The 14528-nt window shown below is 55.2% G+C and overlaps 2 protein-coding genes across 2 annotated transcripts in view; one reads left to right on the top strand and one right to left on the bottom strand.

Annotated features, from left to right (window-relative positions):
• The window catches only part of hapln2 (hyaluronan and proteoglycan link protein 2), a 119954-nt gene extending 114084 nt beyond the window's left edge, over positions 1-5870 (top strand). The window contains exon 6 of the mRNA XM_068022528.1: positions 5584-5870. Within this exon, the coding sequence (XP_067878629.1) occupies positions 5584-5870 (287 nt within the window). The remainder of the gene's footprint in view (positions 1-5583) is intronic.
• Positions 5871-10009: 4139 nt separating this feature from the next.
• The window catches only part of LOC137356882 (brevican core protein-like), a gene marked incomplete at its 5' end in the record, with an annotated part of 125407 nt that continues 120888 nt past the window's right edge, over positions 10010-14528 (bottom strand). The window contains one exon of the mRNA XM_068022721.1: positions 10010-11426. Within this exon, the coding sequence (XP_067878822.1) occupies positions 11353-11426 (74 nt within the window). The remainder of the gene's footprint in view (positions 11427-14528) is intronic.

The raw sequence follows: 14528 nt of genomic DNA, 5'->3' as shown, positions 1-14528 counted from the left end.
CAACTCCTGCCAGTTTGCCGGCCAGGCTTCCTCAGCGGGGCTAAGGTGGACTCCCAGATAGAGGAGGTGCGTGGTGCTCCACGCAAAAGGTGTCATCTCCTCCGGCAGGGAGTCCACCCGCCACTGACCAACCAGGAGTCCAGAACATTTCTCCCAATTGATCCGCGCGGAGGACGCGGCAGAAAAGGTCTGCTGCCAGTCGCGCATCCTCCGCAAGTCAACGGGATCTGTGATTGCGAGGAGCACGTCGTCGGCGTAAGCCAAGAGGACAACCCGCATGGCCGGCTCGCGCAGAGCCAATCCCGTCAACCTCCTGCGAAGCAGGCACAGGAAGGGCTCCACGCAGATGGTATACAATTGGCCGGACATGGGGCACCCCTGACGCACTCCTCTCCCAAAGCGAAGGGGCGCCGTCAAGGACCCGTTAACTTTGACTAGACACTCTGCGGCGGCGTATAAAAGTCGGACCCGGGCCACAAAATGCGGCCCGAGTCCGAAAGCGCGCAGAGTCCCGAAAAGGTAATCGTGATCCACCCTGTCGAACGCCTTCTCCTGATCGAGGGAGAGAAAGGCGACCGACTGACCAGTCCTCTGGGAAAGATGGATCAGGTCCCGGACCAGGTGGATGTTGTCCTGGATGGACCGGCCCGGGACCGTGTAGGACTGGTCGGGGTGGATCATGTGGGCCAGCACGGAGCCCAGGCGGGTAGACATAGCCCGGGCAAAGATCTTATAATCCGTGCTGAGGAGGGAGACCGGACGCCAGTTTTTAAGCAGGCGGAGATCACCCCTCTTCGGCAGCAGGACGATGACCGCCCTGTGCCACGAGAGGGGCATCTCCCCGGTCGCCAGGCTTGCCCCCAGGACCCGCGCGTAATCGTCCCCCAGGACGTCCCAGAACGCCCTGAGGAACTCCACGGTCAACCCATCCAGCCCTGGGGATTTGCCTCTTGAGAGCTGGTGGAGGGCGCCAGTCAGCTCCGCCAACGTGAGCGGAGCCTCCAATCCTTCGGCGCCCTCCGGGCTGACCTGCTGCAGGTCCTCCCACAAAGCTCTGCGCGCATCCTCGCTGGACGGATCCGGAGAGAACAACGCACTGTAATAAGTCCGGACCAGGAGGCCCATTCCCTCCGGATCCGTGATGGAGGATCCGTCGTCGGCCAGCAGCTCAACGAGCTGCTTACGGACTCCCCGCCATTTTTCCAGCAAGTAGAAGAAGGGTGAGGCGCAGTCCAAATCTTCCAGGATCTGGATCCGCGACCTCACGTACGCGCCTCGGGAACCTATGAGCTGCAGGTCCCTCAGCGCGCCCTTCTTCTCTTTGTACGCCTGCCACAGGGCCGGGTCCACGATGGCATGACCGAGGCGGGACTCCAAGTTGAGCACCTCCCTCTCAAGGCGCCCGATCTCGGCTTCCCGCCTCTTGGTCGACCCCTTCGCGTACTCCTGACAGAAGACGCGGATGTGAGTCTTGCCCACATCCCACCATAGCCTCAAGGAGGGGAAGCCCCCCTGCTTCCTTCTCCAGTCGGCCCAGAATCGACAGAACGAGTCCCGAAATCGCACGTCCTCCAGCAGCCGGTTGTTAAAGTGCCAGTACGCGGACCCCACCCGCATGCGGAGCGGAGTGAACTCCGCCCACACCAGGCGGTGGTCCGAGCACGGCACCAGCCGCATGGAGGCCGCCGAAACGCGGGAGACGTACGCCTGCAAAATGTAGAGGCGGTCGATTCGCGACCCCCCTCCTCCAGACCTCCACGTGAAGGCGCTGGAGTCGGGATGGAGATTCCGCCAGACGTCCACCAAGTTAAGGGAGCTGATCAGTCCCCTCAACTTCTCCACTGACGCTTGGCCGCGCTGGGGACCGGAGCGATCCCCCACCTCGAGGGTGCAGTTAAAATCCCCCCCGAGGATGATGCACTCGCCGCTATCGATGGAGCTCAAGAGAGCGGACACTTCTTCAAAGAAGCACGCTTGCAACGCGCCGGGCCTGGGCACGTACACGTTCACAAAGTGGAGCGGCACGCTACCCAGGCGAACGGCGAGGTGGAGCAAGCGGCCCGGCACTAGCTCCTTGACCCCCAAGATCTCCGGCTGAAAAGTCGGGGCCAACAAGATAGCCACCCCACTAGAAATAGGGGTGAGGTGACTCATGTAGACCCCACCCTGCCACTCCAGGAGCCAGGTGGCTTCGTCTCCCGGAACGGTGTGGGTTTCCTGCAGAAAGCTCACCGCGTATCTCCCTTCCCTGAGGACTGAGAGATTGTGAAATCTGCGGTGAGCCCCTCTGCTGCCGTTGATGTTGAGGCTGGCTATGGTTATCTTCATGTCAAAGGTACTTAAAACCCGTCACCAACAGCTCACTGTGAGGAGGGAGTGGAAGTGCACCTGGCCTTCCACTCCCCCAGCAACCCATTGAGGAACACATTAAAACGGCGCCTCTCAACCAGTTTCACGCCCGCGCGCTTGCCCGCTATCTTAAGGGCGGCACGGACGGACTGTATGATCAGCGCCAGATTCGACCAACGGTCGAGGGCCAGCTGAACTTTATTGCGGCAACCCCTGCAAGCCGCGAGGAAATCCCGGAGTTCCGCCGTGGGGATGAGAGGAGATTCGGTGGGAGGCACGAGGGACTCCACCACCTCACTGGCGATGGAATCAAGATCATCCTCCGTGCCCCGCACCGAATCCCCATCCTCCTCCGGGTCGTCACCGCCAGCGGTCGACACATCCACCACACACTGTGGGGCGGACGTCCCGGCCGCGCCAGCTGGTCCCGCCTCCGTCACGATCCCACCCCCAGGATCGATGGCAGAGGAGTCCTCTCTGGGTTCTATTGTGAAACTGGAGCCTGTAGGCACCAGCGGTTCAGGACCCCCCTCCACCTCCGTCCCCAGGGCAATGAGTGGTCCAGGGGAGACAGAAGTTCCCGACTCCGGGAAACCAGCCGGAGCCGAGACTGGAGGCGGAGGGAGGAGGCTATCTCCCGCTCCGCCAGCACCCACAGGCCCAGCAGGTGGGGCAGCATTCTCAGTTATAACTGGGTCGGGTGTCTCCTGGTTGGTGGTGGACTCCGGCTGGGAGGCCCGACCCTCTGGGGCCTCGCCCTCCCCTTCATTCAGGACACCCGACCCAGTAGCAGTGGCAGAATGGGCGGCTTCCCCAGGCTCCCCCACCACAAGCAGGGCCCCACTTACTCCTTCAGGAGGGGCCTCATGTACCGGGGCCATCCCCTCCCCTCCATCCTGAGGAATAGGGAGCACCTGCCCGGACTTTGCAGCCTTGGTGGTGGCGGTAGGGGTAACCTGGGGACCCGAAACAGGAGACAGTTCCCCTCCAACAGATGGGCCCTGCGCCTCAGGGCCCCTTGTTACCTCTGTGGAGGGGTGCCTTCTCCTCTTTTTCCCAGTTGTGTGCGGAGGCTCAGAGACCTCCATATCATCAGAGGCCTCCAACTCCACACTCTCCTTTTTTTTATTCACCCTGGGCCTGAGCCCAGCCCTGGGGCAAGTTGACTTCCCGAGATCGGGCCTTGGGCTGAGCTCAGGCTCGGGTAGTGTCACGATATCCAGGGGACGCGCCTCTCGATGTTTATTTCTCCTCCGCGCCTTCCTTCCACTTGGACGGTCACCCCACTCCCTGCCGGAGGCCGTGAAAACCACAGCCTCCGGTACCGACTGAATGGTATCTGGTGGTGGTGTAGTGGGGGTGGGAGGAGGTGCAGCGTCGCCACCCTGGGCCGCTGAGTTGGAGTTGGCAGCCGGGAGGTTGGGGCAGTTCTTACAAACATGCCCCACCCCCTTACAGACATGGCACCGCACCCCGTCCAAGGTCCAGAAGACGCGGTAGGCCGTCCCCTGGAATTCTACATTGAAGTGGCCCTCTGTCACCTCCTCCCGCGCCAGCTGCATGAATAACTGGCAGCGGAAGGAGTAGACGTGTCGGAGGCTGTTCTCCCGAAGACCGAGCGGGACTGGGGTGAGCCCCGTCTTTACCTCCCCCAGATGGTGCAGGTGGGGAAGGAGGAGCTCACCAGGGATGAAGGGTGGGACATTGGATAAAATGAGCCTTTGCGCAGTGGCCTCCAGGGGGTCCACTGGCAGAAAGGTCCCGCCCACGGTGAGCCCCTTGCTCAGAGCCAGGGACACCGCCCGCTCGGTCTTCAGGAAAAACACTGCCTTCCCGTACATTTTAGAGGCTGCAACAATGGCCGAAGGGCCGACAACCTCGGCCATTGCTTTCACGCATGCCTCTATAGTCATGTTCGGGTGGATGTAGCTCTTGACCCCATGCTTCGTTGTTAATAAAGCAAACGGTGACGGGGCAACAGGTGCAGCTACAGCAGCCTCAGCAGCATATGAACGGGAAGGCCCCGCCACCGGCGAAGAGGGGCTTGCCATGGGGTCTAAGAGCTACGTCCACCCCCAAGAAACAAAACAAATTTACACAATTTTTAAAAAAAAGCAAACTTTAAACAAGGTGGAGTGGGAGTAGAGGAGGATGGCGTAGGATGGTAAAGGAAAAGGGGAGGATAGGTGATTGAAGCGACTGAGTGGAGGAAGGGAGAGAAAGGCTGAAAAGGATGTTTGTTCTAACTGCCAGTTGGAGCACCTTTATCACAATTAGTCCAAACTTGTTTGTTGTCTTCCAGTTGGGGGAGGCTTCTTCGCCCGGGACAGCTGGAGCCGCCCGGTACTCTCCTCTTCTGATTTTAACAAGACAGTCTTCACCCGGGCAACTCCAGCTGTCCCGAGCAGGCAGTTGGGGTGGGGAGGGAGCTCCCTGTGTGCAAACACCAATACAAACACAGGGGCCCCTACTGGATTTGGCTGCCCCACCCCTGAGTCTTCAGGCCTCTTCTCCCTCCCCCAAACAGTTTAAACTTAATAGTCTTTCAGGTGCCCTGACACCCACCTCTCCAGAAAAATTGCAGCCTTCCTTGATGGTTTCCCTCCACTCTGTATTCACCTTTCTCCAGTCTCTCTCTCCAGTTGCTGCAGTCTCCACTCTGTATTCACCTTTCTCCAGTTGCTGCAGTTTCCACTCTCCACTCTGCAATTGCTGCAACACAGGTGCAGCTGCTCCCCCTGATTGCTGGCAGGAAGTGCTCCAAATTGACCAGCCAATCCCAGTGCTGTACCTGTCCTGGGAGTGTTTGATGTGGACAGTGTAGAGGGAGCTTTACTCTGTATCTAACCCCGTTTTTTTTTTACTCTGTATCTAACCCCGTACTGTACCTGTCCTGGGAGTGTTTGATGTGGACAGTGTAGAGGGAGCTTTACTCTGTATCTAACCCCGTTTCTTTTTTTTCTTTTTCCTGGGGAGTGTTTGATGGGGACAGTGTAGAGGGAGCTTTACTCTGTATCTAACCCCGTTTTTTTTTTACTCTGTATCTAACCCCGTACTGTACCTGTCCTGGGAGTGTTTGATGTGGACAGTGTAGAGGGAGCTTTACTCTGTATCTAACCCCGTTTTTTTTTTACTCTGTATCTAACCCCGTGCTGTACCTGTCCTGGGAGTGTTTGATGGGGACAGTGTAGAGGGAGCTTTACTCTGTATTTAACCTTTTCCCTTCCTATTCAGGATATGTCTACTTCCGGCGGAATCCTCTGAAGTTTGATTATGTCGGTGCTTCAAAGGCCTGTCGGAGCGAAGGAGCCACTATCGCCAAAGTCGGACAACTGTATGCCGCGTGGAAGTTCTCTCGTCTCCACCGCTGTGATCCCGGCTGGCTGGCAGACGGGAGCATCCGGTATCCCATCGTCTCCCCGCGGCAGCAGTGCGGCGGCACGGAGCCAGGAGTGCGCACGCACAGCTTCCCGAGCCTGTCCCAGCGCGAGTACGGCGTCTACTGCTACAAGCCGCGGTAAGCTCTCCCGCACGCCAGAAACCGGAGGGGGGGTGGGCGGGGGGCCGAGCCGGGAATGGATGGAAGGAGGAAGGAAAATGCATCCTGCGGCACGTTGGGAGAAGGACACGGGAATTTCTGTGGAGACGAGGGCAGAATTCCCACCCTTTTCATCCCTTTCGGAGTGTGTTATCCAGCCGATGCTGAACTGGAATCGAACTCTCGGTAACTGCTGAACGTTATGAACAAGAAGAGCCCATTCTGCCCCTCGAGCCTGTTCTCCCCCCACCATGCATTGCTGATCTAACTGTAGCTGCTGCGTTTCCTGTAACACCGGCTGCCTTGTGTCGCTGACCACTTTGAGCATCTCACTCCTTCCCAGCTCCGAGGCACATCCAGCTCGTAATTATAAGCCAAGTACAAGAACAACAGCACTGTCAGGGTAGTAAATCGACACAGGAAAATGTTGGCACTGAGCCAGCACAACAAGATATCAGGGCAGGTGACCCCGTCAGTTTTAAAGGGGGAGAGGTCACGCCCCCCCCTTCCCGCACCCCGCCCCTGACGATCTTGCTGGCACACTGGTTTGAACTTTGGTGTTTGACATCTGGAAGCTGTTGGTTGGGGGAGGGGGGGGGTGCAAAGTGCAGCCCAAGATGGGGTTAAAGGGCACTTCTCTCTGCGCTTCTCTCTGCGCTGTATGTACGGGTCCAACATAGCCTCAGTGTCCAGGTGGCTCAATCTGGCTTAAAGTGACAGGCGCCTCGTGGTGAAAGGGGCTGCAATGCAGCACAGATACAGTAGGGGGTGCACTGGGAAGGGGTGGGCACAACATTTGGGTATGACGGGTTAAACCATTCACATGGCGGGGGAAGCACCAATAGAACAAGTTCCGCTTTTTAACTACCGTCCTTGGGGTCGGGAGACAGGCAGATCCGCACCGACCCAGACTCCGACTCTGGTCTTTGCTGAGTCACCTGATCTCAACCGGGGCACTAACTTTTGGTTGGACAAGCTGGAGTTAGCCAAGGTTACCAGCCTCGACCTGCTGCCTCTGGCTTTGGAAAAGTCTTGCCGTGAGTTGGCACAGGAGCCTTGCTTGGCTGGGACACCTCGCCATTGGAAAAGACCAGCAGAACCCAACCCTCGACCTCAGTCATGGTCAGTAAAGGAAGTAAAAGTTGCTGGTTATTCAAGATGACCTCCTCCTACAGCGCCCTCTGTGGAAGTGTGCCGTAGCGACATAGGAAGAGAAGGAGGCCATTCAGCCCCTCGAGCCTATTCCACCCTTGAATTGGCTCATGATTGATGTTGATATACAGATTAGCCATGATCTAATTGAATGGTGGAACAGGCTCAAGGGGCTGAATGGCCTCTTCCTCTTCCTATTTGTCTGTGGCAGATCTGTATCTTTCTTTCATCAACATAAACCCTTGATACCCTGACCTAAGAAAGAACTATCCAGCTCAATTTCTCTCTATCGACCCTATCGAATCATTTAATCAATTTAAACCCCTCAATTAGATCAGCCCTCATTGCCTTAAACTGAAAGCATGCCCTCGTCACCTCAGCCCTGACATGAGATTATAGCTAGCACGAAAGTTTGAACAGGTTGGGGCTTTATCCTTTCAAAAGAAGGCTAAGAGATGACCCGATAGAGGCCTTTATAATTACAACGAATATGATGGGGTAGAATTGGAGAGAGTGTTTCCAATTGCGGGGGGGGGGGGGGGGGGGGGGAGACCAGAACTAGGGGACCATCGATACAGGACAGTCACTAATAAATCCAATGGGGAATTCAGGAGAAACCTCTTTGAGGGGGAATAGCAGAGATGCATTTCAGAGGAAACTAGACGAGTACATGAGAGAAAAGGGGATAGAAAGACATGCTGAAAGGTTGACACAGATGGAATGGGAAGAGACTTATGTGGCATATAAACACCAGCACAGACTAGGTGCTCTTGTGCTGTATATGCTACATCATTGCACTGTAATAATGCAACTGCATTCCCCTCCTACTGGCCCAATGCATAACGGGGACAACCAGACCAAGGCTGCTGGATGTGTGTGGATTAAATCGGGTGTAACATATATTAATAACAATCGCAGCTCTTACTACCAGAAACGACATCTTACCTGATCACCAATTGATGGCCAGTTTGTAAAGATTGTGCATGGCTCATGTCTGTATTCAAAGCCCTCAGTGTTTGGTTTTTGAAATGTCGGGTGATGTTAATTCGCTGCTTACATACATATTATGCGAGAGAAGGAATAAATCTGTAAAAATTGCCTCTGTTGATTGGATTTTCTATTTAATTCCTTCCTTTCAGCATCCCCATTGTCCCCTTCCTCTTCAAAAGGTGCTAATTCATGGTGAAGATGCATCATCTTCCTCCCCCTCCCCCTCCCCACCCCCCCCCCCCCCCCCCCCCGCCCCCCCACCGGTCTGGGTGATTGCTCCTCATGTGGCTGGCAAGTCTAGGAATGATATCATCAAGGTCCAGCCCCAAAATCACCCTTAACCACTGGACAGTGATCAGGAGCACGAACCATCCCACACAATGGGAGTGAATGGGGAAGGGCTTTGATCCATTGGGATTGTGTACAAGGGGAGTGAATGGGAAGGGGTTTGATCTCTTGGGATTGTGTACAATGGGAGTGAATGGGAAGGGGTTTGATCCTTTGGGATTGTGTACAATGGGAGTGAACGGGAATGGGTTTGATCCATTGGGATTGTGTACAATGGGAGTGAATGGGAAGGGGTTTGATCCATTGGGATTGTGTACAATGGGAGTGAATGGGAAGGGGTTTGATCCATTGGTATTGTGTACAATGGGAGTGAATGGGAAGGGGTTTGATCCTTTGGGATTGTGTACAATGGGAGTGAACGGGAATGGGTTTGATCCATTGGGATTGTGTACAATGGGAGTGAATGGGAAGGGGTTTGGATCCTTTGGGATTGTGTACAATGGGAGTGAACGGGAATGGGTTTGATCCATTGGGATTGTGTACAATGGGAGTGAATGGGAAGGGGTTTAATCCATTGGGATTGTGTACAATGGGAGTGAATGGGAGGTGTTTGATCCATTGGGATTGTATACAATGGGAGTGAACGGGAAGGGGTTTGATCCTTTGGGATTGTGTACAATGGGAGTGAACGGGAATGGGTTTGATCCATTGGGATTGTGTACAATGGGAGTGAATGGGAGGTGTTTGATCCATTGGGATTGTGTACAGTGGGGATGAACGGGAAGGGGTTTGATCCTTTGGGATTGTGTACAGTGGGAGTGAACGGGAAGGGGTTTGATCCTTTGGGATTGTGTACAGTGGTGGTGAACGGGAAGGGGTTTGATCCCTTGGGATTGTGTACAGTGGGGGTGAACGGGAAGGGGTTTGATCCCTTGGGATTGTGTACAGTGGGGGTGAACGGGAAGGGGTTTGATCCCTTGGGATTGTGTACAGTGGGGGTGAATAGGAAGGGGTTTGATCCTTTGGGATTGTGTACAGTGGTGGTGAACGGGAAGGGGTTTGATCCCTTGGGATTGTGTACAGTGGGGGTGAACGGGAAGGGGTTTGATCCCTTGGGATTGTGTACAGTGGGGGTGAACGGGAAGGGGTTTGATCCCTTGGGATTGTGTACAGTGGGGGTGAACGGGAAGGGGTTTGATCCCTTGGGATTGTGTACAGTGGGGGTGAATAGGAAGGGGTTTGATCCATTGGGATTGTGTACAGTGGGGGTGAATAGGAAGGGGTTTGATCCCTTGGGATTGTGTACAGTGGGGGTGAACGGGAAGGGGTTTGATCCCTTGGGATTGTGTACAGTGGGGGTGAATGTGAAGGGGTTTGATCCATTGGGATTGTGTACAGTGGGGGTGAACGGGAAGGGGTTTGATCCCTTGGGATTGTGTACAGTGGGGGTGAACGGGAAGGGGTTTGATCCATTGGGATTGTGTACAGTGGGGGTGAACGGGAAGGGGTTTGATCCCTTGGGATTGTGTACAGTGGGGGTGAACGGGAAGGGGTTTGATCCATTGGGATTCTATAAGGAGTTTGCCCGTTGGCCCCATGTCCTTGAATCTGAAAGCTGTGATTGACAGCAGTGGCTCAATAAAAAAAAAAACTAGAGAAAAGATACATTATAAATTTTATCATTTAAGGTGAACATGTTACAAATGAATTCATTGGCTGCAAACCCCTTAATTGTCCTCCTCATAGCCCTCTCCCCTTTGTCCTGTTACAATCCAGAGCAACAGGAGCCAATAGAAGATCACCATATAACACAAGGTACACCAGCTAAAGCAGAGTGAAGAGAAATTCCCACAATGCCTATCCCAGAGGGGATTTGAGTGGCCAGACTGCTGGGTACAGATGTCAAACATTTCCATTCTGATCTTAACAGTGTCTGAGGAACTGTCCACTCATTAAGGTGTCCTGGGAATGGGACACTGTCCCCATCAAACACTCCCAGGACAGGAACAGCATGTGGGTTAGATACAGAGTAAAGCTCCCTCTACACTGTCCCCATCAAACACTCCCAGGACAGGTACAGTATGGGGTTAGATACAGAGTAAAGCTCCCTCTACACTGTCCCCATCAAACACTCCCAGGACAGGTACAGCAATTCCGATGCTCGTTTCTGTCTCTCGGGAGGTTTTGTCCTGAATGCCAGCAATTTTCCGTGTCTCTTGAAATGCTCACTGGGAATGGACTCACTTGAGGAACATCCAGGGAATTGGGAGTAGCGAATTAGAGGGTGGAATCGGGAGGGGGGTTGGGAGCGAGCTGCTGAAATTGAGAAATCTGGTTGGATTTGGGAGCCGGGAGCTGGGAGCTGGAAATGTGCTTTGGGAATTAGAGTTGGGATTGGGAGTGTGCTGCTGGAAGATGGAAATGGAGTTGTTCTTGGGGAACTGGGAGCGGCAGGCTTTGCAGGGGTGATGGAACAGGAAGGCAGTCATGGAGTTGGGAAGTGATTGGATCTCCTTATCGGCCTTGTGGAGTTCCGGGCTGTTTGACTCCCTCACCTCGGAGGCCTGCAATCAGGAGCAGCTAGTGAATGATGGTGCGGGCTGCCCTGCCCCCCTTGTTCCCAGAGGAACAGACTGAACCTTCAGTCAGGGAAGAAGGAGGGAGTAATGAGTGATGAAGGGAGTCGCTGCGGGGAACCTGTGACAAAGCAGCTGTGAGATTGATCCAACTCGATCCCTGGTGACTCATTGGCACCAAGGACTCTGTGGATTAGGGTTAGGGTTTGTTAATGCTCCTTGATAACATCATTCCCTCTGTTAGTTCACACATCTGACAGGAGATGGAGTGGGTGGGCTGTGCACGGAGTTACGTTCAGAAACTAGAGATGAGCCTCCGGGGGAGTCGGATGTGGGTGAGTTGCCGAAACTCAGCTTCCAGCCAGCTTGTGCCTAGTCGGACTGACTTTAATTAGTAAGCGTTTACCGCAGCCTCGCAATGTTGCCTTGCCTGACTGGAGCAGGTAACCAGAGGCCTCCTTATTTTAACGTCGTAACTTCCTCCAATGTGCTGCTGTTTCCTGGTATCCGGAGGATGTGAGTGTAATTGGAAGCTGGGGAATTAAAAAACACAGGTAAAATCAAGGACACAGTGAGGATACTGGGCAAGTTCTAATTCCAGGTACAGCACGGGGGTTAGATACAGAGTAAAGCTCCCTCTACACTCCCCATCAAACACTCCCAAAGCAGGTACAGCACTGGGGTTGGCTGCTGCCTAATTGAATTGCTGAGCGCTGATTGCAGCAACGAGGTGCAGCTGAATGCTGCAGTCAGCCAGTTGGAGGAGCTGCTGGTGGGGGAGAGGAAGACAAGCAAGTGCTACAGTTTTTCAACAACAGTTACTGCAAGTGGCTTTACAGTCAGGCTGTGTGTGGAGGTGGGTGAGAAGTACCTGAAGCTTTCTTTGTATTGGACTGCTGGCGGACGTTGCAGAGGCCGGAAAAACAAGGGGTGGGGCTGCCAGTTCCTAAAAGAGCTGTGCATTTTCACTGAGCGCACAGGCAAGCTCATTCCCCACCCTATTTGCCCAGCCTGGGTCAGCAGGAGCTGCCTGGATAAGGAAAGGAAAGAAGACCAGGAAACAAAGAAGTTTTTCAATGACAGTGTTGTTCGCCACAACACCATAGCCAAGACATCGCTCTCCAACAGCCTCTCCCCTAATTTATTTATTATTTCGTTTATAATTATTGCTTTGTTTTGTTTCTTTTCTGTTTTTTGCAGAACTTTGTAATTGGTGGGCCAACGACTGGGGGTGGGTTTGGCTCTTGACCCATGGCAAGCCCTCCATCACCGGCGGTGGGGCCCTCGAACACCTATGCGGCCGCCCGTGTGACCCCGTCACCCTTTAAATTAATAACGTCTAGCCACGGGGTAAAGAGCTATACCCAGCCCAGTGCCTCGGCCATCCATGCAGCCTCGAAGATGGGCGGGAAGGCTGTGTTCTTCCTGAAGACCGAGCGGGCGGTCCTGAGTAAGGGGCTCACAGTGGGGAGTGGACTTTCCTGCCTGTGGACCCTCTGGGGTCCCGCCCTGCATTCCTGTTGATTTCCTCCTCCCCTACCTGCACCGCCTGGGGGAGGTGAGGTCGAGAATCACCCCAGTCCCGCTCGGGCATGTCTACTCCTTCCGCCGCCAGTTATTTATGCAGCTGGCCGGGGAGGAAGTCACAGAGGGCCAATTCAGTGTCGGGTATCCGGGGGCGGCCGACCGTGTTCTCTGGACCTCAGACGGGGCGCGGTGCCACGTCTGCAAGGGGGTGGGGCACGTTCGGAAGAGCTGCCTCGGCAGCCCAGGCTGGCGCCGCTGCACCTCTTCCCACCACCTCCCCACGCCCCCCCCGTCATCTGCAACAACTGCCGCTTGGGCGGTTCCGGAGGCCGTGGTTTTCTTTGGCCCATTTCCTGGCATGCATCCTCGGGCTCTCCCCCCTCCCCCCCCCGCTCCGGCACCAGCACTATGAGGCCCTCGACCCCTGGGCAACTTCTGCCCCTCGGAACGGAAGTGAGGGGAGATGCCCCTGTAACTCAGCAACTCCTGAGGTGGAGGGCCCGTCCATGGTGGGGGAGCCTGGGAACCCACTGGGTGAAAATATTCCATCTGCCACTGGGTCGGCTGTCCTGGGTGGGGACAAGCCCTGTGAGGGTCAACCCACCCCAGCAGCCGGACGCTGCTGCCCGGGATGTGCCCGACCCAGAAGGCAATTTGTGTAATTCCCTGTCTGCTGGGCCTGTGGGTGTTGGCGGGGCAGGAGATGGCCTCCTCTCTCTGCCTTGGTCCTGGCTCCAGCTGGATTTACGGAGTGGGGAACTTCCGTCTCCCCGGACCGCTCATTGGCCTGGGGATGGAGGTGGAGGGGGGTCCTGAACCGCTGGCACCCACAGGTTCCTGTTCCATTCTAGAACCCAGAGAGGACTCCTCCGCCATCAATCCTGGGGGTGGGATCGTGAGGGAGGTGGGACCAGCTGGTGCAGCCGGGACGTCCGCCCCACAGTGTGTGGTGGATGTGTCGGCCACTGGAGGCAACGACCCGGAGGAGGATGGGGATTCGGTGTGGGGCACAGAGCATGACCTTGAATCCATCACCAGTGAGGTGGTGGAGTCCCTCGTGCCTCCCACCGAATATCCTCGCATTCCCACGGCGGAACTCCAGGACTTCCTCGCGGCTTGCAGGGGTTGCCGCAATAAAGTTCAGCTGGCCCTCGGCCGTTGGTTGAATCTGGCGCTGATCATCCAGTCCGTCCGTGCTGCCCTTAAGGCGGCGGGTAAGGGTGAAACTGTTTGAGAGGCGTCGCTTTAACGCGTTCCTCAATAGGTTCTCAGGACAGGTACAGCACGGGGCTAGATACAGAGTAAAGCTCCCTCTACACTGTCCCCATCAAACACTCCCAGGACAGGTACAGCACGGGGTTAGATACAGAGTAAAGCTCCCTCTACACTGTCCCCATCAAACACTCCCAGGACAGGTACAGCACGGGGTTAGATACAGAGTAAAGCTCCCTCTACACTGTCCCCATCAAACACTCCCAGGACAGGTACAGCACAGGGATTGGCTGCCCACTGATTTGGGAGCCTGAGTGCATCAACGAGGTGCAGCTGAGAGTGCTGGTGGCAGTTGGAGGTTGCAGAGGTGGAGAGAGGAGCTGCACTGAGCAAGGGAGAGCAGCTACCAACAAGCAGAGGAAAACTCCAACAACAGTCTCCATTAAAGAGAAGAAAGGGACATTTTGTGGAAACAAGGCTTTGTCTGGAGGTGGGTGCTGAACACCAGTAATTTACTTTGGACTGTTGGGGGAGGAACAAGTGGCTGGAACAACAAGGGGTGGGGCTGCCAATTCAACAGGAATCTGTGCTGCTGCAAAAGCACACAGGAAAGCTCCCTCCCCACCCCAATTGCCAAGCCTGGGTCAGCTGAAGCTGCCCAGCTAAACAGACGGAAGGGGATAGATAGTGCCTGGGCAGCTTCAGCTGACCCAGGTGAAGACGACTCCCCCAACCAGAAGACCGGAAGACCAACTTCAAAGACTGTTTGTTTTAAGTGTACTGTGAGCACCACCTCCAGAAAGCAAGTCATCCCTTCCAGCCTGCCTTTGCCTCTCCTCTCTTACCTCAGCCTCTCCACTAACCTGTTGTTTGTTTGTTTGTCTTTTCAAATTTTT

This window comes from Heterodontus francisci, chromosome 46 (genome assembly GCF_036365525.1).
Source record: "Heterodontus francisci isolate sHetFra1 chromosome 46, sHetFra1.hap1, whole genome shotgun sequence".
Lineage (NCBI taxonomy): Eukaryota > Metazoa > Chordata > Chondrichthyes > Heterodontiformes > Heterodontidae > Heterodontus > Heterodontus francisci.
Note: the sequence above shows the minus strand (reverse complement) of the source record. Positions and strands in the feature narration are given on the sequence as shown.